Source organism: Halichoeres trimaculatus, unplaced genomic scaffold, assembly GCF_033239565.1.
Source record: "Halichoeres trimaculatus isolate MK-OKI-2021-1 unplaced genomic scaffold, fHalTri1.1 fHalTri1_scaffold_21, whole genome shotgun sequence".
In the NCBI taxonomy this organism is placed as follows: Eukaryota; Metazoa; Chordata; class Actinopteri; order Labriformes; family Labridae; genus Halichoeres; species Halichoeres trimaculatus.
This window is the reverse complement of record NW_027437199.1, coordinates 7,986,808-8,012,234: the sequence shown is the minus strand read 5'-3', so window position 1 is coordinate 8,012,234 and position 25,427 is coordinate 7,986,808. Positions and strand designations below refer to the sequence as shown.

General features: G+C 41.3%; 1 protein-coding gene across 1 annotated transcript in view; it reads right to left on the bottom strand.

The window, feature by feature from the left end:
• Positions 1-435: 435 nt before the first annotated feature.
• Positions 436-25,427, bottom strand: part of efcab6 (EF-hand calcium binding domain 6) — a 50,504-nt gene continuing 25,512 nt past the window's right edge. Inside the window, exons 8-27 of the mRNA XM_074698786.1 lie at positions 25,282-25,383; positions 23,418-23,508; positions 20,184-20,309; positions 20,016-20,096; positions 19,677-19,837; positions 17,482-17,686; positions 17,243-17,357; positions 16,331-16,458; positions 14,436-14,665; positions 14,288-14,351; positions 14,087-14,205; positions 12,979-13,125; positions 12,320-12,488; positions 12,053-12,247; positions 9,525-9,671; positions 8,985-9,254; positions 5,881-6,064; positions 5,611-5,795; positions 1,213-1,362; positions 436-721 (exon numbers count right to left, since the gene is read on the bottom strand). Of these exons, the coding sequence (XP_074554887.1) occupies positions 599-721; positions 1,213-1,362; positions 5,611-5,795; positions 5,881-6,064; positions 8,985-9,254; positions 9,525-9,671; positions 12,053-12,247; positions 12,320-12,488; positions 12,979-13,125; positions 14,087-14,205; positions 14,288-14,351; positions 14,436-14,665; positions 16,331-16,458; positions 17,243-17,357; positions 17,482-17,686; positions 19,677-19,837; positions 20,016-20,096; positions 20,184-20,309; positions 23,418-23,508; positions 25,282-25,383 (2,992 nt within the window). The 3' untranslated portion in view covers positions 436-598. The remainder of the gene's footprint in view (positions 722-1,212; positions 1,363-5,610; positions 5,796-5,880; positions 6,065-8,984; positions 9,255-9,524; positions 9,672-12,052; positions 12,248-12,319; positions 12,489-12,978; positions 13,126-14,086; positions 14,206-14,287; positions 14,352-14,435; positions 14,666-16,330; positions 16,459-17,242; positions 17,358-17,481; positions 17,687-19,676; positions 19,838-20,015; positions 20,097-20,183; positions 20,310-23,417; positions 23,509-25,281; positions 25,384-25,427) is intronic.

Here is a 25,427-nt window from a genome sequence, read left to right as displayed (position 1 = left end):
TAAATCAAACAGAAACAATTCTCACTTTCAATTTATTTTTAACCCTCTCATATAAAATGTTTTCAACAAGCATGAGTAAATTATGTCTGCAGTGAAAACTTTAAAAAAAAATACTATTTTTTGCAATCATTTTTTGGTGTTGAATAGTGTGAAATCCTATATTTAAAATTTAAATTTATTATTATTATTATTATTATTTTCAAACTAAATTATTTTTTTATAAAATTCATGGCCTAAAAATTTCAAGGCTTTGTTTTTCGGTCAAAAATTATATAAGTAAAAATATGAGTTATGAGTTCTTATTAAGAAGTAGCTCTGAGATAAATTAACAAATTCATTTTTAGCTACAAGATTTTTAAAAGTAGAGAGATTCCTGAACCACTGAAAACTGGACCCATGATGTCTTTACAGATACAAGGCTGTTATATAGGGATTAATGTTAAAGTTTATGAAAATAAGGATCAATATGAATGTTTGAGGAAATAAGTTTTCAGTGTATATAGAATGTAGAAGCAGGTTAAGCAGGAGAGCCACATTTGCCTGTTTTTTTTTTCCTGTTGGTTCCATGTTTGCCGTTTGCATGTTTATAATCCGAGGCTCAGTGTAAGAACGTCCAGAGGAAATTGTTGTAGCAGATCTTCCCTGTGGTGTTGGCGTCAAAGTACGAGCTGAGGTGGAAGAACTCCTCCTCCGACAGATCCACGCTGAAGTGTCGCAGCACCTGCAGAGCAACAACAGCAGAGATCTGAGGGATTATGAGTGCGTGTTTGAGTGTGTGTCCTCGTGTGTTAGCTGGTTGTTTCAGGGACGTCATCCCTAACCAGGCTGCTAATTGTTTCTATCGATTAACTCAAGGAGCCCTGTCGTCAGTCACTCCTACAGCTGGAACAATAAAACAGGAGTGTCAGCTGCTGCTCTCCTGGGCCAAAATGTCAGCCCCGTCTTGTTTCAACCTTCAGCTTAATTGAACAATTAAAATTACTGATTGGCTGTCAAGTGAGCAGGTATGTGTGTGTGCGTGCTGTGTGTGCGCAGCTTCATGGATTTTCAGTCATTCTCAACAAGACGTTTTGATGGAGGAGACACAAGCAAAGCTCAAACGCTCGCATCAATAATTCACAGAGGAGCCGTTTATCTTTCAGCGTTTGACATCGCCTGGATGCAAGAGAGCAGGTGGAGCTCTGCAGGACGCTGTGTTGCAGCTGAACTCACCTTCCTGAAGTCCTGCATGGAGACGTTTCCTGTGTGGGCGCGGTCAGATGCCAGGAAGCAGCGTCTGATGGCAGTCCAGGAGGAGCGAACCGCATCGTAGATCCTCAGCATGGCGTCCACACAGGTTCTGCTCAGAACACCCCGGCTCGTCTGAACAAGAATAGATGAAAGAAATCACTGAATTAATTTTAAACTTTGGAATAAATCTTTTCTTAACCAGCTCCTTTTAGACAGTAGGGGGCGCCACTAGTAACATGTACTATCTGAAAAAATTTTGACACACCTGAAGTTTCTCTTCTCTCTCGACTTACGTTTCTTGTAGGCTGCAAATGTGCATTTGATCTTGAGAAATTGGAGCATTTTAGGCGCTGAAAAAAGTGCCACAAATGCATCAGCCCTAGCCAAGCAACAGGTGGCAGCAGAGGGGAAATGTCCCCTTTAATTGCAGTTCCACGTGTGTCCACAGGTGTCTCCATTGAACCTAAAATAAAAAGGAGGACTCAGCTTTGTTTCAGGTTGACTGGAAGTTAGTTGGAGTCCTTATTCACGATGTGGCAACTGCCATCATTCAAATAACTGAAACTCATACATTTATATCTGCCCTTTTCTCCACTCTTTCTTCACTATTATCTACAGGTGTTTTCGATAAAAATCTGTCCAATAAGATCTTTTTTATCCTCCCTTTCAGATTGTTTCTGAAATAAGTTTGGCAAGTGTCACTGAATAGTGCTGTCGCATGCCTAGTTGCAGGTGTTTCTTTTGAGTAAAGTCTGAAAGTTTTGCAAAATAACTGGGAGCACCACACTAGCCACATATACATGGACCCAAATATTCCACTTGCATTCGGTTCATTTGCTCAAACGGAAAAAATTTAACCTTTGTGTACACCTTCCTTTTATTCTGAAAGAAAAGTGCCAATCCGAATGGACATCTAATCAGTTTCACAGGGGTGGAATAGTCCTTTCCCCAAACCAATTGAGATATCATGTATCTACTCAAATGGAAAGTTGCCAGGGTGCGTTCTTTCAGAGCATGCTCAGATATGACGTACGACGCAACTAGAGACGTTCTTTGATAAATCACACGATGTTTACGTTTTTCTGCGCATGCCCCATTGATTATTCTGTTTGATTACAGCGTCGCATGTAGACCAGAGATTGGAATATTCCTTTCCATGTATACTACTGTTTTCGGAAGAGTCATTCAGAAAGATTTCATTCGTAAAGACGAAAAACTCCTTATGTAGCCGTGGCTACTGATGTGAAACGAGTGAGACATGGGATGCTGGACAGATGTCGCAGCACTAACTGTGGCATTCGCTGTCCCCAAGCAGTGCGGTATCTAAAGCTGGCTCATAACCTGAATCATAGCTCTTAATTTAAGGCTCATATCTTGAAAAACTTGTTAGATTAGACACTGATAAGTCAGGGTACCAGTCTATGTAAAACCTGATCTCAATTGAATTCAACACTTTTCAGATCATCTTTTCCTTAACCAAGCCATACTTGGCCTAAATATATGTAACACATATCTGAAACATTTAGAAAACAGTTTTCACAGGAGTTGTTTGATTAATGTAACCAGGGATTTACACACATAAATGTATGACCTTTATAGATGTTAGTCCAGAAGAAAAACCAAGTTTTGAAGACTTTGTTGATGGTTTCATTCAGGATGCACAGAAAACCCAAAGGTTAACTTCTCCTGACAAAGTTTGGACTTTAATTTTCCCATGAGGATTTGTTGGTAAAGGTACTAGTATCCCACTTTGGCAAACACTTAAAGCAGGCAAATTCACATCAGATAATAGCGGCTAGGAAATCTCGTGATACATTGCCCTGGATATGGAGACCATGAGCGGTGCTTGTAGTTCCAACAAGGAACACTGGTTGGAGCCTCACTTTATTGTTGCATAAGTGCAAAGTCTGCAGGCGACTTTGGTTTGGATTATTGGGAACTTGGTATCACAAACAGGTCAAGAAATCCAAGTTATTTGAGTCACTGGTTTAGCTGAAATGAGCTCACTAAAGCTCTGTTCAATAACTAAAGAGATGTACTTCTTTAGTTTTTGTTCATCAGAAAAGCAAATCAAGACTTGCATCAATAAAAAAACGTACGGTTTGTTTAGTCTACATTGAGGGAAAGTTGCACTTGACAAAGCTGGTGTTATTCTCGATCAAATTCATGCTGACAATTTGCACAAGCTTGAGCAGCAGAAGGTGCAAAGCAGTAAATGACAGTGTCATCAACAAAGAAAAGAGTAGCAGACTTCAAAATCTTCCGGCAGTTTAGGTAAAGAGGGAATGATGGAGATGAAAGCTGTCATAATCAGAAAAGCTTCACACGCCGAGACTCCAAACAAAGTGTTTTTTGTTTCACATAAAAGGTTTTGTCTTTAAACTCTTCCAGAAAAAAAAACGCCATCCAGTCAGATTCGATGCAGGGGGTCTCCACAAAATTTACCCAGATGGTTGGTTCGGTGGAGACAATGCAGGTCTTTGTGAATCCAAAAGTTGGTTTGGAAGGTTGCAGCTCGTGGGTTGCCAGATTAGGCCCTCACCCACACGCTCCATTGAAGCTTGGGGCTCGGCTTAGTCACTCAGCGGGAGGTTTTTTTAGAGCGTGCCCACCCGTGTGTCATTGTTCAAAAAGCTTCATATACACCTTTTTATGCCAAAAAGAAAAAGCACTGCAAAGCACCAAACTTGCCCATTTTGCTTGTCATGGGAGGCGATAGTCGAGAGCCTGAGGGTGGGAGGTCCCCGCTGAGATTACACAGTCTGGCAACCCGCCGTCGCCCATCACCTCCTCCTCATATTCCAGATACACCAGCCCTCCACTTAACTGTAACCCAATTTAAACTTCAAGCCAATAAAACTACAATGGATCAAACCTTAAAGAGAGGGAAAGAGAGGGACTCATCTGAAATGTGCTAATCTGCAGCTCAGCATGAGAACGTGGAGCTGAAAGTACAAACGTGGAGTCCCAATTTCACGCTCAGCTCCAACTGTGGCGACTGTCTGCACACAAATAAGGGCCTGATGAAGTATATTTTCATCTACCTAAATGTATCCTTGGCTGGTTCATTTCTCTAAAATGGACGCTTTTACGACACCCTGATGGGATCTGTGTCCCAAAGCAGACAGCCAAGACCCAGCTAGACGGAATTAGCCTTTGTTGTTTCAATATTTTTCACACAAAAGAGGTCCGTTATACTTAGCACACGGGTATAAGGTGATAAGATTAGCATCAGTGGGAACAGGCAATGCGAATACACTTGTTGGTGTGACCAGGTCTCTTGAGCAATCAACTCAGGAGTGGAAATCTAAAGCAGAAGTTTGACTATACTCAAGAATGCGTAGAGGGCGGGCCTCAAACACCAAGGGCTGTGTCACAATGGCCAGACTGGATTGAGACAGTCTAGTCTACAAAAGTAAAACAGGAGTCCAGCATTTACACACAATGAATCTTGGGATACTTCAGACACATTTGGAGAAGCCTTCGAAACGGGGCAGCCTTCAACCCACCGCTGTGACGTAATTGGTGTTCAAATGCAAGTTTGTAGGTTGTAGCTCCTAAATTGAGACACAGCTAAAGTCTGCTCAAAACTCCACCCCCAACAGGCCTCTAGAAGACTGGCCAATCACAGGGAACAGGGTTTGTGGAAGGGGGAGCCTTAAAGAGACAGTCACTAAAATGAAATGTTTCAGAAAGAGGCCGGAATAAGTTTTTTCTAAACATAAGTGTGAGAAAAATTGGGATTCTTTTGAGCTGTAAATCACAAAAAACAATTATGAGGGAACCAGAAGGACAGTGTAAAGACTTAAAAAAAAAAGCAAAGTACCCCCTCTTTAAGATTTTTTGTTAAGAGTGCAGAAAACCAGGCAAACTTGCTTGTTGTGACCATACACTTAAAAAAAAAAAAGGAAGTCATCTTGCTCGGCTTGAAGTGATGTCTCCACAAACACTGCTCCCCCTGGTGGCTGGCTGCAGTATAGGTCAAAAAATCCAGCACTCCAGTCATTCCAGATGGGCTGTGGTCAAACTTTAAGAAATTGATACTCCTCGTAGAAATGTTTCTCACATCCGATTTGAAGATATTATTTGGCTGCCTTGTATTCAAGTTTTCTTTTTTCTGACAAGTTTTGTTTTCATTAGTTATAAGAAGTTAAAACGAGGCTGTACATAATGTTTAATTATGATTGACACTTGCAGTTCTTGTGTATTTTTTTCGGGGATAGTAAATATGTCAGGAGGTAGAGTCAAGAAGTGATTAGACTCCCGAAAGAAAATAGTAAGTATTATTTTTGTCACCCGGCTTCACTCCATACAGTTTATTGTTCTGACACACACAGTTACAGTCTGCAGCTTTCTCCAGGTGGTTTTTCTTTCACTCACCTGTGTAGGCAGAGGGAGCTTTCTTCGTCTTAACATCATCTTGGTCTCAGCTGGTTCCAGGTTCAGGAGAAAGTGACGCAGGAAGTCGTGATATGAAACACGGCCATTACTCATGATGTCAAACTTCACAGCCAGGTGCTCAAACTGCTCCTGAGTCACACTGATGCCAAGAGACTGAAGGATCCCTGAAACACACGGTCAGCCATTAAAACGTACATTAGCATACAGCAGGTAGAAGTTATCGTTCTGCGTCTGCGGCGTTCTGCTCACTCAGGAAGCAGCCAGCGCTGATGAGTCCCTCATCCTGAGGGTCCTCTTCTCTACAGCTCCTCTGGATCTCCTTCCAGCAGCGCTTCATCGCCCTGCGCAGCCTCCTCTCAACGCTGCCCGCCGGGCTTCCTGTTCCCGGCCTCCCTGCTGAGGCAGGACGCCTGGAGGAGCACCGTGGGGCAGACTGAGGTAGGGAGGAGAGGAGGGGTCAGGAGAGGAGCTGCAGAAAACTGTTCTCTGAAGTTAGGAGTGCTTTGGACCTTGCAGAGATTTTCAATCCAGTTTTTAAAGGGCGTACTTGGAGAGTACTTTCACACTTTGGTCTATTTTCTTCCATTTTACCAACGTAACAAAACCTGTGCAGACAGACAGAGGACTGAAGCTGCTGCTCTGCTGATTGTTATCACACTAAGAGTGATTAAATTGGCGCTGGCAAAAGTCAATTCTCTGCTCTGTTAATTTCTGTGTTTGCTTTCATCCTCATTGGCGTACAATAATACCTTTTTTTTAATTTGGTTCGCTTTTTAAAACTCACATTTCCTGCTCTGAAGGCTTTGTTAGCCTAATGATGTGATCAACCGTTCGCGCTCACAGCAGACATTTCCCACAAGTCCATTTTGCCCAAAGCGTTACACAACGTATTAAACAGAAGTCACAGGTGTCATTTCAGACGGCGTGCCAATGAAGAGCAGGATAAAATCCTCATTTTCTGTTTGTTGCTGGAGCAAACAATTGACTCACTTTTCAGCATGGAGCAGAGAAAAAGACACAGCTCCTTCCTTTTTTTCCACAGAAGGATCAACAGTTAAAGGACACCACACTTAAGAATCAAAATCAGTTATTTATTTGTATGTATTTATAATTTACTACTCAGATTTCTCAACACCCAGCTGTGTTAAATACTTGATTCTGATATATTCTGTCAATTCAGAATCCTGATGCTTACAACACGGTGGTGCTGGTGTGCTAAATTTATTCATTTTCTTTATATTTCAAATAAAATTCAGAATCTGTCCCTTTAAAATGTTATTAAGGCTAACAACCACCTAAAATAAGTTGTGATTTCCCTTAATATCAAAATTTCATCTTCGTATTAAGGCGATTTCTATGGTGGCTGTTAGGTGTCAGCTGATTTGCAAAAACAACAACACAAATGCAAAAGCGACAACACAATGGAAGTTAAGAGGTCGGTTATTCCAATGGACACAGAAAAGTTGTCAAAGTGAGTACATGATTGTTTTCTTTCTTAACTTCAGCCATGATAATTATAGCTAAAATACTAACGTTAAGACATGACTTATTCATAAAGCTAAATATAAGACAACATATTACGGGTAAATTTTAAAAAATAGGAATTTCACAAGATGAGACCCGATAACTGACCTCTTTAACTCCCCGTGTGTCAGTACACACACGGGGAGTTAAAGTGGTGTTTGCAAATTGTCTGACACCTACATGCCACAGCAGGGGCAGCGTGATTGGTGGGCCCAAAGGTCCCAGGCCCACCCACTTTTCAACAGGCCCGACCTAAACTTTTCTTTTGATTCTTATTTCATTTATTTACTTATTTATTTATTCTTAAGTCAGTTTAAAATTGTAAAATGTTGTCACTTCCTGCCCGTTTTTGTTAACGATAAGTGATTGCTAGTGTTAGATGCTATGTCTTTGTAAAATGGGCCATGTTTTTTAGCCTGTTGGAAATAAAAAGAAATAACTAAGTTACAAAACATTTAGCTTTATGTAGCGTGATAAGAAAAATTTTGGGAGGAAAACTTAGGGTTTTTTTTGTTGTTGTTTTTGGTTCTTTTTTTTATTTTACCGTGATTAATGTCCCCGCTTTTATAGCTTTTTTTTTTTAACCATTTCATTATTTCTTTTTTATAATAAAGCACTAGCAGCGTATATCAGAACCGTGCGCACATGAAAAAAGTTCATAAATAAACAATGTAGCAGCCCTACTGACAGTCAGATCTGTTAATCAGTCCCAACCTCATTTCTATTCTGTTACCTCCAGGAAGTTATTAAAAATAGTCCATACTTTACAAAACGTATCAAGTTTATTTTTTGAAAAGTAGCTTATCCTTTCAAGATCAAGAAAGAGTCATTCCTTTAAGCCTCTGAGAGACTCCACAGATTGTCTGGTTCTTCCAGATGTGAGCAATACATTGTTTCTTTTGTCTCCAAAAAACCCGCTTTTATGGCTTATAATAAACAAAACACTGTAGCAGCGCAGCCTACTGGTGCGTTGGAGTGTCATTTTTTGGTCAGTAAAATGAAAATAAAGGTGAAAAAAGCAACAAAATCCACTTGAGAACCACACGTAGTACTTATAGTCTATCATCAGTTATTTGCATTAACTAAATGAGTGATCTACAAACTTTTGTAACTTAAGGCCAAGCCAAAATTTGTCTGGCCCACCCAAAACTGAAATTCCATCCCTGTGCCACAGTGAACTTCAGTCTCAAAATACTACAGCTTTAATCTCATGAAACTGTGACTTCTGTCTTTTTTACAGTATTGGTTCATCTACAAACTCCAAGTAAGCCACAGGAAAATCAAGCCCTGACTTTATTTGAAGACTGTGGAACTTTGTTAGCTAGCTGCGTACAGGCACACGCTCTGTGAGGGCAGCTTAGTCACAGTTTTCCAATTAGTCACCATTCGTTCTTTGGCCATGAGGCTTTTCAGAACACATTTTAGTGCACTTTCCTTCCAATGAAGGCTCTAAAAGGAATCAAGTTAGTGTCCAATTTCAGGAAATGTGAGAGAAAGTTTCACAGAGTATGAGACACTATTATTGTGTGTTCTTGTGAATAACAGAACACATTTGTCATAAGTTTGTTGAGCCGCAAATTAAGCTTCTTTTTTTTTAATTTGCCATTCGTTTCTCCCCAAAGTTTTAATCCTTCAACTTTTGTCTTCACAAAATGGCTTGTGTACTTTTGTTTCCCAGACTTCTTAGAGGCAAAGCCTGAACTTGTGTGTGTGTTTACTGAGCAGCTGGTGTCCTCATGCATCACGGATCAAACTGCAGCATTCAGCAAAAACAAACGCACCCGGTCTCAGGCTGAGATAACCCCGAGGTCTGTCCTTATGTTTTGTACCTGTGTGCGCTGCAGAATGGCCCCCGCCGAGACGCATCCTCTGGGCTCAGGGGAGGGCGAGGGGGGACTGAGGATGTTGGGGCTCCTTCCTTCTCCGTGGGGGGTCACACTGTGAGCACGGGGATGTCTCAGAAACTCTCTGTGCTGCGGCTTCCTCTGCTCATTCACAGGCATCTGACTCCAAAAACACCGAGGAGGAAAAAACACACACACAGTAACTGCCAGCGTCGAGTCAAACACAGCACGTAAATTGGCTTTACAGATGAGTAACTGTCTCACGCAGTCAATAATTATCAGCAAAGACAAATTAGATTTTGATTAGAATAATTAAAGAAAACATATCCGACTAAGAAGAATGGATCTGGCAAAGGAAGCAAAATTTCCTCTCCTCATTTGTAAGCATGAGCTGATGCCAGTGAGAGTTGTTTTAGCTTGAAAGCACAGGGAGAGCTGCTGGAAACATGCTTGTTTTCTTTGAATTCTCTGAGTTATAATTCTCTTGAAAAGCAGCAGAAGTAAACACTTTTTTTTTGGCTTCACCTGATCGTCTGTGAGGCTCAGGCTGAACTGCTCCTTGGAGAAGGAAGCGCTCTCTGAAGGGTCTGGATCCAGGGGCTCTTTGGGGATGTGATGCAGGTGATCTGAGGCGACACCCTGGATCCTCTGGATGTCAGGAGTCTGAGAAGTCTAGAGAAGGGATCTGGTTTTACTTCTTATCATGCAAGTCTCTGCTGACATCTGCAGCAAGATTAACAGATGCACTCCAAATTTAAGCCCCCATATCATCCCTGCATCCACCTGCAGACTAGAGCCAGAGGGTCTAACTACAGGGTTTAACTGCATCCTTTCTTTGGCTTCACCATCGATTGAGTCAGACAAAAAATGAAGCAAGCAATTTATTGCAAACTAACTGAAATAGGTTTTCTATTAGCTGAAAAACTCAGTCATCACCACACAGACCAGGGACCTTAGTCATGAAGGAGGCCCCCCTGCAACATCTCCACATAGCCAGCCGCCGTTTGACGGCCGGCACAACCTAAAGCTACATTGTTCCATTGAAGGAGAAAGCAGAAAAGAGAATAAAACTTACTTCCGCCTTTCTTTTTCCCATGTTTGTTGCTCTCTTGCAAAGTTGAAAGTTGAAGGAGACGAGGGCTTTGAAGATATATATTTTTTTAAAGCGCTTCCCTCTCAGATGCCGTCCGATGGTTATTGGGCTGCGGTCAGCACCAGACCATTAACAGTCCTGATTTGATTTGAGGATTATACCAATTGGATCCTCCAACTCAGTACTGGTGAACTTTTGGGGGTCTACCTCTTGACTTCTTTGTGCTATAACCCCTGGGATCTTTTAGGAATTCAAAATGACTGTCCTACTTTGTCCAAACTCAGCAGCAATGGGGTGTTGCTAGAGGCTTTGCTTATGCAGCTCAACAATCCAATCACGTTTAAAGAGAGAAAGCTGTTTTGCCTTAACCATCAGGAGGTCATGACAGTGTGAATACCTGACAAAAAATGACACTAAAAACACTTTTTCACAGATTTTGTCTTTTAGGGGCAGTTCACACGACAACGGTTTTAGGGTGAAATACAAAAGTACTGTTGCGTTTCGGCCTTGCATTTACACAGAAACGCTAACTTTCAGGCCCTGTTTACACGACAACGTTTCATCCAACAACACTGAATCCCATTGAAAAAAATCTGTGTTTACATGGAAACGCCAAGGGACTGAAAACACTGTCGTAGAGTGCCAGGCCTGTAGATGGTGCTATAACTGTCTTGTCCAGAAGCCGCTTTTGGGAGATCTCCACTAAAGTAGAGTTGAGCCGATCATCTGGTGTATTGGAGAATACTAACAGCAGAAGTGGAGCAACAGATGCACATTTTGTGGAAAGACAGTCACCAGATTCAGCAGATTGAAGCCCCGTTTACATGACGCCGAAAACGGTCGATTCTGCAAACATTTTGTTGCGTTTTGGCCTTCCGTTTAGACAAGACCACATTGCGTTTTCAGTGAAAATGCAAAATTTTGAAAATGCTCCCCAGAGTGGAAAGATCTGTATCCGCTCCTCCTTCCAGCTTCATGTACACACAAAGCGGAGCGTCTCAGGGTGAAACGCTGACGTCACCGCATGCGCACTCGCAGTTTCGGTTGAAGGCTCCGCGCTCAGCCACATTTCCAGTTGAGCCAGTAGGTGGCGGTAATGCGCGTCATGGTTGGATTGCCGACCGTCTCACACAACAAAACGGCAGAAAAAGAAAGAACAGAAGAAGTGACTTGTCCTCCTGGAGTCGTATGAACGCGGATCGTTTTCACGCCGTCCTCATGTGAACGCGGGTGGCTTTTGAAAACACAAAGGAAGAATCGTTGCGGGAGTCTCCGTGTAAACGGGGCCTGAGCAGCACAAGCACAACACATTAGTCCGCGACAATCGTAACAACGGTACTGTTGGAGTGTTGTATGCGATTGCACGAAGCGGAGTGTTACGCCAGTGTTCCCACTGAAAAAGATGGCTTACTGTTTGCATGGCAACGGTGTCTGCAGTGTTTCAGAAAAATTCGACTCCGGAGGCTGTTTTCAAAAGTTTGCATTTTAGGTCAGGTAAAATGCGGTTTCTGTGTAAACATGGGGCCAAAACGCCTCAGAAGTTTTTCCCAAAACCCGTTGTCGTGTAAATGACCCCTTAAATGGGCCTCCAGAGTGGCTTGTGCTGCTGAATCTGCTGACTGTCTTCCAACAAAATGTGCATCTGTTGCTCCACTCCTGCTCTTAGTATTCTCCAATTCACCAGATGATCGGCTCAACTCTACTTAAGTGGAGATCTACCGAAAGCGACTTCTGGACAAGACAGTTAAAGCGCCATCTACAGATCTGGCATGCTTACTACAATGTTTTCAGTCCCTCAACATTTCCATGTAAACACAGTTTTTATTCATTTTGTTGTCACTTTCGAATGAAACGTTGTTTTGTAAACGGGGCATTCAGGTGTGTATGACTTGGATCATTCTCATCAGAGAGAAATAAAGACTAAGACATTTTATATGTTATCACAAACCTGCCCTCTTACCTCTGGGCTTTGTGTCTTAAACTTGTTTAGGAAGTCCTCCCACTTCACCGAGCAGCTCTCACGGTCCAGCTCCAGTTTGCTCAGCATGTATCTGAACTGTTTGTCCGACAGACGAGCACAGAAGTTCTCCAACACCTGACGAAACTGCAGAGCCGTCACCGTTCCCGTTCTGCTCTGGTCGAAGGCTGAGAACGCCTGGAGAGAAATTAAGAGGCGTGAGAGAAGCTTATTATAGGGGTACAAAAAAAATACGCGTTAAAGCTTCACCTTCTTCAGATTGGATCCTGAGGCAGTGACCAGCTCTTCCATCCGCGCTAGAGCTGCTCCAGGTGTGAGGTCTTGTAAAGACTGAAGGTGACGCACAGCATCAGGGGTAACAGGAAGATGCTCTCTCCTCTTCTTCTCTGATTTATCTTCAGACATAGACGTAAAATCCCTGTAACAAAGTCGGTCATGGTTATCATTCAGCTCAACCTGTGAACTCTCCCCACATATCATTACCCACTCACACTCAGTTCCCCAGTTTTTTCCCACCATCCTCTCTGATAACTTTGAAAAATATAAATTTCAGACAAGTTCCTAATCATGGCTTAATAACAATCACAGCAGGTGTAAATTGTTTCACCACCAGGCTAAACTGTTTGTTTATCTGAGCCCCCTGAGGTGAGCAGCTCATATATCTGACAGTAAAACATAATGTGTAATAACCGACTCTCAGGGGTCCAGATCTAAGTGTTATGGACTCAAATCTGTTTCTATACCATCCTCTAATTGCTGGTTTATTCAGTAAACAGGTGCATCGTTATTAAAAAGTTTGCTCAGATTTTTCTAGTTTTTTTTTTTTTGATGAATTAGTAAGTTTACTTTTGTAACAAAGCTTTAAATCATTAGGCTGTTTTAAACTCAAAGAACACTCTGGCCCTTACTTTGAAGTCCTCTGTGAGGCAGCGTCAAAGGAAGTCGGTCTCTTGTGGTCTTGATTTTCAGCGGTCTCAAGCTTCTGTCCACCATGAAACCCCAGCTTTTCCTTAAAGTCGCAAACCCCCACACGGCCTCGCTGCTCCGGGTCGTACCTGTCGAAGACAAATTCAAAACAAACAAAAGCCTGAGCTTAGTTTAACGCTCCATGCCAATAAAACAAACAAAACACATAAAATCAGGTATTATTTTTTGTTTTTCTTAGCCTTTGGTCAGAAATTGTTTTTTTTTTGGCACCAAGATCCACTTGAAAAAAGATGAGCTACAGTAGTTAGAAAAGTTCCAAGGTCAAAGGTCACATAAAGAAAGTAAAAATAAATAATATGATGGAGAGAAATGGAGTTCATGAGCCAGTTATGAAAAACTAAAAAGAAATGTCTAAAAAGATAAAATGCCAAAGTGATAAAACATGCAAATGTCAAATTCACAGTGTTAAAATGACCAAAAGAAGACTTCACAGATGGGTAAAATATCTTTAAAGAGGGGGTATTGTGCAGTCCCATATTTGTAGGACAGCGTTTTCACAAGACATGCTGATAAGGATTTCCTAACTGGTTCATAATATGTTGGTGTGGTGGGTCTCAAATACCAATGTCTGCCCTAGACAGGTTTCCTGAGATCTGGCCAATCAGAGCAAAGGGGGTCAGAGTGGGGAATCTTAAACAGACAGCATCTAAAATAGAGCAATGCACACAGAAGCTGAAACAAGGGTTTTCCAAAACACCAGTGAGAGAGAAATGAAGATTTTTTGGCTTTAAATCATGTAAAGCTTCGACAAGAACAGCAGAGGACTGTATAAAGCCTTAAAAGAAAGCAAAATACCCCCTCTTTAAATCTAGGACAAACACCCACTTAAGAGTGGATAAGGATTTGATGTTATCTGAATCTGATATCAGATCATTTTTCTCAGCAAGGATCAGAGAAGTGTTGTCTGTAACGTGCTGTGACAATCAGTTAAGATCCCGCCTACACTTGGAGTCCAGTATCAGAAGCGTTTTGCACCAGAATTGGGCCAACACTGGAGTGGTGATGTTGTTTTGCTGTGTTTTAATTTACCTGAGCCAGAGCTGGTCAAACTCAGCGGACGTGAGAGGAAGAGAATACATGAAGAGGAGTCTCCTCAGACTGGTTTTATGGATCCAACCCTGACCGTCCGAGTCAAACGGGCACAGCACCTGATGTGAAAGAGACAAACAGGTCACAGTCTCAACATCATGTAAAGATTTCCTCCCTCTGTTTCCTGTGAGGTTTTCTGACCTTCGACATGTCTGCCCATCTGTAGCGAGCCTCAGAGGACAGGAGTTCATGGAGCCGCTGCTGACTGTCAGAAGAGGCAGAGACACAAACGGTCAGCATCACACGACGACCTCTCCTCCGACAGGAGTATTAACCACATCACACTCACACTCTCTCTGTTGGAGTCTCCCGTTTGCGTTTGCCTTTATTTTCCACAACATCCACAAACTCAGCGTAGTTCAGGTTTCCTCCGGGGTGGAGGCCGAGCAGATCCAGCAGCTGCTCATATTCTGGATCCCTGCAGAAAAATCCCAGGCTGTTGTACAGATCTTTAAAATCTTGGCAGTCGACCACGCCTTTACGCCTCCTGTCCATCAGTCGAAATGCTGTCAGGTAATCCTGAAATGAATCAAATGCTTTAAGGACAGACAGATGATTTTTTTAGATGGTTTTTGTGCCAAAGTTTGGAACCAGATACTTGTACCACTTAAAAATTTGTTGTTTTTTTTCCAAGAGGTTAGATTTCGATTATTGTTTTACAGAGACTGACTAGTCTGACTTTACAATGTAGAAAGTTCTTTATTGGTCAGACACCAGCAGTGTTTTTTTTTCCTACTGTCTTAAGTAACATCAAACACACTTAATTTAATTCACTTGGTTAAATAACTCTGAAATATTCATCTTTTTTGAGCCTGCCAGCATAATTATGTCTCTGTCAGCTCCCAGTGTTACAGTTTAAAAAGTGACCTGTTAAACTGGAGACCTTCAGCTGAACGTGTCAGTGAATATCCAGTTTACAACAGCTGTAGGAACATAGTAGTCCTTGAATTGAACTGATTTATATTAAATTGATTCAAAGTTTTGTAATCTATTCATACGTTTGCAAGGGATACATTTTGCACAAAGTTGCCAGTGAATGAGGTAGCAGTTTAAACCGAAACACCGGGTGATTTCTCCCATGGCTTTTGAAATCCATTTTCTCCCTTCAAGTCAAGAATTTAAAGTGTTTTGAGTCCGGTTTGCAACTCATGACCGTCTCCTTTGAAGAGTTGATTCAGCAAATTTATTTGCACTGCCAGCTAGCACTAGCTGAATCCTCCACGCTAACAGGTTAACTGTAATATATCCAGGGTATCTGCAGGTTTCAGCAAGTCAAATTTAGGACGTTTAAGACTTTTTGATGCCACCTGGAATGAAATTTAAGGCCAGAAACGCTGTAAATTCACGGGATGGTCAGGGAATTCTGCTGTATTGCAATCCAAACAGACATCATCCAGCCAACCTTGAATAAATTTGTATTTACCCACAGTCCCATTCTGGCTAGCTAGCATGTACATACTTTATATCACAGGGATTAAAGCAAAAAAAGGGAGAGACTGAAAATTGTATTCCTAAAGAAAGAAAACAACAGAAGTTTTTTTTCTATTTTAGGAACAAAACTGACACATTTTTCTTTTTTGAAGCTAGAGATCTGGGCTGACAGATATGAGCTTGCCTCTATTTCAGCAAATCTAACCTACGCTACAGCCTAGTGAATTTTTTTGCTCTATAGAGTAACACGAGCAACAGGTGTTCTATATAAAACTCTGAATAAGTTTAAGTATAAAAAAATTCAATAATGTTAGGGGATCTGGAGGAATGTCCGCCAGGGGAAAAATCTAGCTATGCTAACATCAAAATGAAGCCTTTTGGAGCATTTTGAGGTTAGATTTTTTTACATAGAAAAAAAAATAGGTAGATGTCGGTAACATAAACTAGTCCTGCCCCAAAAATTTAAGACCCCTGAGTAACATATTTAATACCAGCATATACGATTTTGAATGAATTTAAGACTTTTAAGACACCCTGCTATCCGACACTGTAGTATGCTAACCTTCAGTGGTACGGCCTTTGTCTCCTCTTTATCGCCCTCTTTTGGTCTTCAGGTGTAGTGGAATTGAGTTTATTGCTTTATTCTTCTCCCTTTGTCCCTGAGAAGTAGTTTGTGAAGCTACAAGTTCCTGGCTCTTTTGCTTGACACCATCTCCCTGTTTGACCATCATCAACTCAGGATGCTGCACTCACCCCGTGGATACGCTTGATCCTGGTCTTCATGGCTTCAAGGCACTGCTCCGCTGTAGTCAGCAGGCGGTCGACCTCTCCCCGCTCGCTGCGACCCTCAGAGCTCTGCTGCGTGTGTCTGTCTGTGAACTCTGCAGAGGAAGGAATGTTAAATATCAAGAGTTTTGATATTTGGCCTTTTAATTAATCCCATAATTAACCTGTGCTCCTTCATTCCCTCTTCATTTTGACAGAGTCAGACTCAGAAAAGTGGAGTTTTTGTTCTTTCCTCTGATTTATTTGTGTTGTTGGCTCCCCACATAATGCCCTTCATGTCTGACAAGCACACTGGGCATTTAACCGGCTGACCTAATTTACATCTAATTAGTTGCACACTTGTATTCTAAATCTGGTAAACTTGTTTTGTATGCCTTGCAAACATGACGAGCTCTGCGTCCTGGCTTTGTTTAATGAATGCTCTCTCGTTTTTTTCTTTGTGTTCCTCTTTTCGTTTTTTTTTTTTTTGTAAGAGTGTACAAATTAGAGCGATGCCCTGCTGCTCCGTTTTCTGCTTCCAAAGCACATAATTAGCCCAAACAAGCAGAAATGAGTGTGACTCTGAATCAGTGTGCCTCTCTGCTCGGCTAATGAGAGACGAAGAGGCTCCTTCTTACTCTATTTATAATCTGGGATGATGTCTCCGATGGCTCCTGCGCTAAGAGAGACATCATTTTGCAGGAGGTGGGGGGTTTATGTTTGATCACCGTGGGTGGGGTGCGAGTTTGAATGCCGGAGTGGAGGGAGAGCAGAGCACTGGTGGGAGTAGGAAGGATTTCTAAAATCTGTATTTAAGCGTTGACGGCCCTGTCATGCAGAACTGATGGGATTGGAGACGCTGCTGGTCAAAATGTTCTGGTTGACATTTTTCTGTCTCACCCTCGTATTTCTGCAGGAATGACGAGAGCTCAATCTGTCCGTGTCTGAAGCCGAGCAGGTCAGTGAAGATGCTGAAATCTTCATCGCCCAAGATAACTGAGCTGTCCTCCAAAATCTGAAAGGGGAGATAGAGGGACACTTTTCAGAATCAGGGCTACACTTTCAAAAGGAATGTATTTGTGAATCTATTTACGTGAAACTAGACGTCATATTAGAATTATGAATGATAAACCACCCACCTTCCTTACGTCTCTCTCTGACAGCATCTCGTCAGATTTTTGCGTCATCACTTTGATTCTGTCGGCTAGTCTGCTCTTCCTTTCCTCTAAACTCGACTTCATCCTCTGGAAAACTACGTCCAGGGTGCTGCAGGTGTTTCCAGTTTCAGGAGGCTGCAGAGGTTGGCCAGCTGACTGCAGGGTGGACTGAGCTGGCGTATTTGGCCTGTAGGACAGATTTTTTAAAGAGGTGTCAATGGTGTGTGCTCCCAAAAAAGAGACTCAGACTTCTGGCCGAGAACCTCTCACTCTGCTTCAATAGGCGGCACTTTGATAGGCAAAGCTGGGTGTGTATCAAACTACATTTATTTCACCCACAGAGGAAACGACACTCATAGTCAAGATGGATGCAGCTGTAGCTTTTTATTTCTTACAAACTATGCATGTTAGTTACATTACATGGTGTTTCTTTGTTGTGTTGGAGCTATAGACTGTAAAAAGAAAAAGGACGTCGTTGCTCGGCTCAAAGTGAGGTCGCCACAAAAACTGCTCCCCCTGGTGGCTGGCTGCAGGAGAGGTTAAAAAATCCAGCTCCCCAGTCATTCCAGATGGGCTGTAGTCAAACTTTAAAAAATTAATACACCTCGTAGAAATGTTTCTCACATCTGACTGTTGTGGTGATTTGAAGATATCATTTGACTGCCTTGTATTCAAGTCCTGTTTTTTTCAAAAAAGTTTTGTTTCAGTAGTTATAAGAGGTTAAAAATGAGGTTTTACATCAAGATTAACAATAATTGACAGCTGCCGTTCTTGTGTATTTTTGGGGGGGATTTTAAATATGTCAGAAGGTAGAGTCAAGAAGTGATTAGACTCTCAAAAGAAAAAAATAGTCATTATTTTTGTCACCTGGCTCCACTCAGATTCTCTCAGAATCCTTCAAGGTTAGCAACCCTACTACTTCCTCTTTTGGGTGAAATTTGCTCGAGGTGACCTGCCGAGTCCTGCTAAATCCAACCACAGTCTGACAGAAATCTCATTATCTAGGTGTGTCAGTCAAGCTATGCTTAGTCCGTTCTTGGTCCAACTAGGCTGTTTACATGCATCTCAATAGTCTGATCTCATGCTGACTAAGCTCATAGTCCAGGTTCTTATGCTGCATGTAAACACACTGACTGTTATGTATCTATTGATCAAGTTTAACTACTTGACATCTATATTTTCACTCTTTAACAACTAAACATTAAACCATCCATCAATCAGCGTAATCCCATTTGCGGTCATCCTAGATGTCATTGAGCAAGAGGTGAGGTATGTCCTGGGCAGGTTGTCAGCCAATCATAGGGCGAGCATGTAGAGACGAACAACCAACCAGCATTTTAGAGTGACCGATCAACCAGATACTTCCAGGGTACTTCTTAGGCCAGACTCAGGCTGCGGTTTTCAACTTGAGTCTTCCACTTCTCTTCTGCATAGGCCTCCTTTCTTTGGGAAGGATGTTACCACTTGATCAAGACAATATTCCTCGATTCCTAGATTTTTTTAAACCCATCATTGTAACAGTAAGAGCGGTGCAAAAGAATGGTAAACATCAAAAGTGACGTTAACCAAGTGGCTGTGCACCAAAATGAATGAGGGATAAAAGGAACGAGATTTATGCAGCAGCAGTGAGAAATCGTACCCATGGTAAATATTTTGTAGAAAGTGACCAAGTTAACACTGCGCCACTCCACTAACTCAGCCTGTCACAGAAATGAGCGCTTGTATTTGATTAGTGGGTGGAAATCCTCTCATCATCTGGTTTATGAAAACAAAACAAACCTATGTTGAAAGTTTGGCTCTCCGTGGTCTCATCTTCACAATCAGTAACTTTCAAAAATTTCAAAAATTAACACATTCGCTGTGTCACTTTGCTTCAGTCTAAGATAAGTTTGACTGTTTAATTTCTGGGTTTTAAGTTGTTGTGTAACTCTTGGCTCCAAACTGCTCCCTTAAGATCAAGAGATACTTGACTTTTCATTTTTAAACACTCCCCCACACTGTCTGAGTCCTGTCTCTCCACAGTTTAGTGTCAGCGCTCCGTCCACTCTGTTGTTATTATTTCTTATCTTTGAGGTCAGAGCTTCCCTCTTTATATGTTTTTGAAATGACAGCTGCCATCTTTCCTCTTTTTTTAAGCTTCAGATGACTGCGTGTGGAAGTGTGTGTGTGTTTCTCACTTTTTAAACTGTGTGTCTGAGATGAGCGCGTCATAGCAGCTTAACACCATCTTCAGATCTTCCTTTGTGACGTTTCCAGAGAGCTGAGGGTCATGCAGCTTCAGAGCCTCCAGCACTGCTCTGAGCTGCTCACACAGCTTCTCCTGCAGCGAATCCTCCACCTTCATATAGAACAATACACACACACACACACACACACGAGCAGAAATCAAACAGTGCATTAATAATTAACCCCTCTTTTTCTTTTGATCTGATCCTCTGTGTTGTCTCTGTTTGATCTGCTGCTGCATGCTTTGTGTGATAAAGGTGATATTTGATCACGATACATTGTGTTCTCACTGTTCTCTGTGAAGCAGACGCCACAGGCACTTTATCATCAGTCTGTGTGGTCGGCATCTCCTCCAATGATTTCAGCTCCAGCTGTTAAAAAAATAATCACAAAACAAAATTTAAATTTACGACCTTTTGTTGTATTTCAGCACACAAACCCCAGCTGTAAATGCTTACGCTGGTGTCTTCAGTCTCCTTTAGGGCATCCACTGTCTTCTCAGTGTTAGGGTTCAGCTTCTCCAGCTTGGCTGTCTGGATGATTCCAGTCTGTTCTGGGTCCAAAACACTGAGCAGCTGTGTAATCTGGGGATGTCCGAGGTGAGGATGGAGGTTTTTGGTCTCACCTGGTCGATTCAAGAAATCCTGCAGGGCAGTACGAGTGATCCAACCTGCCTGCCTCTGCACAGAAAACTACGTAAGTATACTTATAATGATTGTACATGGTTTCAGTCATTGTAGCTATTGGAGGAAACATATCACAGGGAAATACATGAGAGAAGGTCAGAATTAGGCTCCACATCATGGAAATGAGACTAAACCAAGTCCTGGGAGCTGATTTGGGCAACGTCAGGGTCGCAAGTCAAAATGAAGAAAGATTATTTGACAAACAGATAAGATTTGACCATTTTAGTCCTGACCAACAGTCACTACAAAACTCTTTTACCTCTAAAGCCCCTATAAGGAGTTTTAAAGCAAATAATAACATAAACTTTAATGGTAAGTGTCACCATCTGTTATACAAAAATGATCCCATATTTTTTAGGGAAGAGTGGTAGATTATATTTGGGTTTCAAAATAAGAAAATTAATAAAAAACAGGAAAAAAGAAACTAGGCCAAAGTAGTAAAAAGGCAAAATAAAAGCCTCACAAAAATAGATTTTAAGTAACTTCTTCTCTGAAGATTGAACCCAAACTAGGTTAATGCACCCTTAAAAAACAGTGGGGACATAACTTTTTCATAGAACCAAACATCAAGAAGTAAATTATTCAGTGTATTGTATTGTATCAAATTGCATCTTAATGTACGGTGTTATTTTGTTTCATATGGAATTCAACCCATTGGAGAAATCAAGATATTTCATATTGTAACATTTTTTAACTTCATATGAATTCTTATCTTTTTGTATCTCATCGTATCATTATGTATGGTATCATTCCATATTGTATTGTTTCATATCGTTCGGTACTCTATGATTCTATATCGTATCATTACATACCATTTTGTTTCATGCCCTTTTGTATCATGTTGGTACAGGGACGCGAGAAGTCATTTATACCAGGGGGGGCTGTACTAAGGGATATTAACGCGTGCGAGCGCCAAAAATCTGGTCTTTTTTTTCTTTTTTTCGGTTTTCTACGGGATCTTATTGAGCCTGCAGACAGTTAAATAACCAGACGTTGTGTGCCAACAAATAGGGGTTTATTTCAAACCAGTTAAACAAAATATTATTGCACCACAGTCCAGGCTGACAGTCTCTCTGGGTCTCACTCTCTTCTACCCATCTTGACCACAAAGGCACAACCTGACAAGACACAACGTGACGTCTCTGGAAGGAGAGAGGGTCAGAGAGACAAAGAGCGCATTCTATCAGTGTCTAGGAAACACCACTTCCAGCCTCAATGACACTTCAACAATACAAAACAATAAAGATCAAAACCTAAATATAGTTTTTCCCCTTCTCCACCTCCAGGGGGTGCTGCAACACCCTCAGCACCCCACTTCTCGTGTCTCTGTGTTGGTACATATTGTATCACCACACATAGTATCACTATGAATTATGTCATTACATAATGTTACATATCCCAAGTTATTGTTACGCTTTGTTATGTATGGTCATTTCATTTTGTATCATATTGTTAAGGATGCACCAATACTAATCCAGGAAACCAGCTCTTTGCCTTTTTTTTTTATACCGGCTACTTGATTTAAAATGTTACCTTTGATGCACCTAATTTTTTTGTTTTTTTGCTGCATTACCAGTCTACAGAGTATAAAAGTTTACAAAATAATAGAATTTCTGTAGATCCTGAAGCATTGTTTTTACCAAAAGCTGCTAAAAATTTAAATATTTTACAGTTCAAACAAATTTTCAGCTAATGTAATTCCATCTACTAATTTTTTTTGCTTTTTACCTAAAACACAACCAGTCTAATCCCACAGTAGGGCATGTAGGTTATTATATAACACTGGTACTGGCTCAATATCTGTATCGACAGATACCAAAAGCCCAGATATCGATATCAGTATCAGTATTGTACATATAATATTGTAATATTATCATTCCATATCATAACTTATCCTTCCTTATTGTGTAATATGACATTTTATCTTGTTTGTTTTATTTCATTCCATATTATCTTGTAATAACCCTGACCCTACTGTTGAAGTTCAGAGCCTGTTGTGAGTTAATCAAAACCTGTTGTTTTGTATTTTTTCCGTTGCCTCCTCATTGAGGATTGTGATACAGTCCATTGTTAAATAATGCTCTGTAATGGTAGTACTAATTATGGCCTGGCGCTAAACCACTTTCATGCGATGTGTATGATTGAGAATCATACACAAACAATGTGAATCACAGAAAGTCTTCAGAGCCTCCCCTGAGAGTCTAAAAACCAGATTTGGCTTGGAACCTGCCTGAGTGAAAAAGCTCATTATTGGCTGGCGGTGTGAGGACTCTCTTGTTTGATCTCCCACTGCTGAATAGATTATTAAAACAGTTGATGGAGGGATTTTTTCCCTCCCATGCCATTAAAAGGAGGAGATTCTGGCAGATAGATACGTGTGATTCATATCTGGGAGAGGCTTCACACACAAACACAGATACACACACAACCACACACACTCCGTCAAACTTGGACGCCGACTGTTGTTTTGTGAGTGGCGGCAGAAACATCAAACATAACTGTGAATTAATGGAGAGTTCACCCCTCCCCTTCCCCCAAAGTTTAGTGAAACTCCAAAGTTTGATGCAGCTGAAGAAGACTGATTTGAAATTAAAGAGGCAGAACTGGATGCGGAGGCGTGTTGAAGGCAATCGCTGTCAGATGAACATATGGCTAGTGACTGAGTGGCTAACCAGCGGCCATATGCAATCATCTAATCATGTTTATGGCCATCAAAAAGCTGCAGATGATGATTGGCTCATCTGTAAAGCTGTCTGGCATTTATATTTTAAAGCACACACCTGAGTGTGTGCCTTTGTCTCTGTGCAATCTGCTCGGATTACTCCCATGTGTCCCGTCTGATAACATTCAAAATCACTTCTGTCATGTTCTTTAACAAGTCTTCTCGCAACGATGCGCAAATAAGAGAGAGGTTTGGAGGCATTTCAGTGTGTCCGATGCACAAACAGAAGATTTATCACTCTGGTTTAGTCCATTATTTACTTTGCTTCTACTCCTGATGCTCACCTGGTCGAGCAGATGGAAGATCTCCTTCAGTTGAGGGTAAATATCCTGGAAAAGCAAGTTGGCTTCATCCTGTGCAGGCTGCTTCAAAACCCTACGGAGGAGAGAGATGGAAAGAAAAATCTGTATTAGACGGGCAGTAACTATTTCAAACTCTATCTGGACCCTAACTTTAAAGATGCTATGAGGAGGATCTGTTTCAAGTGCACTCCCTCGCCACCTTATGGCCCGGAGTCTCTGCACAGTCGTAACTTACTTTTAGCGAGGCGTGTGTTTGTTTTGGAATTAAATAGAGATCAAAACAAATTTTCTTTGTTCAAGACGACTTTTTACTGGATACATTGGCTGAGACAAGGTATGATCAGTACAGTTATGTGGCGCTACGGTTTGAAACGTGACATCAAGTAAGTGTTGTAGCAGCCAGCTATTTGTTAGCCCAGTGCTCTGACGTATCTGTAGGCTAACGTGACAACAAGTAAACACCGTCAGTTTGTAAGTAGTTAAGTAGCCATTTATATTAAGCATAGCTGGCAGTCCAGTGCTCTAAGACATGTCCGTAATGTGTAACGTTAGTAAATCCTAGTTAGCTATGTCCTGCTAGCCATCTACCAAGCAGAGCTAACGTAACCTCACTCTTCATTTTATTGATAGACTTTCAAGTTTGAACAGACCACTGCAGAATAACTGCTGACTGGGTCAGAATGTATATTATCACAAACAGTTTAGCCTCTGTGTTATAGAGTGATACAGCCCGAGCTAAAGGCTAATTAACCTTTAGCTCTGCTTATACCATGGTCAGTGAGAATTCCAATGTCAACTGGCGTGCTCAAGATTGGTCTAATGCACGCCAGTTGACAGTTAGTTTGGCAAGTTAAATCACCATTGTATCACTCCGCTGTGCGTGTTACCATAGCAACGCGTCACACACATTTCAACGGGTGAGGATAACACAAGAGCACTGAAATATGGATTTTGAAGTCAATTTCAACATTTTTGGACTAAACAAAACATATAGGAAGAATGGGAAGAAGAGGAAACAAAAATAGAACAAGCTAGGCAATGTTACAAGCAGGTAACATCAGAAAAGCTCAACAAGATTGAAAACGAAAAAGATGAAGAGAACACAAAAAAAGTTACAAAATGTGAGCACATTTAGAAAGTTTACGGCAATTATTCATTATTTCTTTTAAAGTTTACAGTTTGTGGGACCAAGGTATAAGCAGATTAAACAACTCGGAAGTGTGCGTTAGACCGTTCTAAGGCACTCCGCTGCGCATCGTGGTGTTCCCACGCCACGTCGTGCCTTAGAATGGTCTAATGTACGCTTCCTCGTTGTTTAATCCTTACCTGTATCACTCTCCCGTTTATCTTTTTTCTACTCTTTCTTTCTGTCCTTTTTCTGTCTGACAGTTAGACTCCCGTGTCCACCATCACCACAAAATTAGTTGCAGAAATCGTTTTCAGCAGAGAAAAACACAGATCTCTGTGTTTTATCTCTTCTCTCTACTAAACTTCGACAGCCGGTGTGGTGCTGTCATAGAGACCTAGATGTGCTGTACTGGGTCCTGGTCAACCCAAACTAGAAGCTAAGAAGTAGCAATCTAAAATAACCTGTAACCAGCAATAATTGCACTGATAATCTCATTTTAAAGTGTGGGTTACGATCAGGCATAAATCTAGAAGGGAGACTTTTTCAAGATCAGTGTCAAACTCCTTACAGCTCCTTTAAAGTAATTAGTAGTTGACCTCCAAATATCATTGCAGATATTTATTTTATGTAATTTTCTGTAAAAGTCCATCTGTTCTGATTATCTGTGTTTTTAATATTTCAACCCTGGTGGGGCTGAAGATGTACTCTCAAACTGACCTGTTTCTTTGAACCTTTGCATCCTCATCTCCTTGCATCGGCTTCACAAAGTGGCCCAAGAACTGTTTCCACCTCACCAACCCGGTTTCTCCCACTCCATAGCTGCAAACACACACATAAATCCATACACACACATGAAAAATATA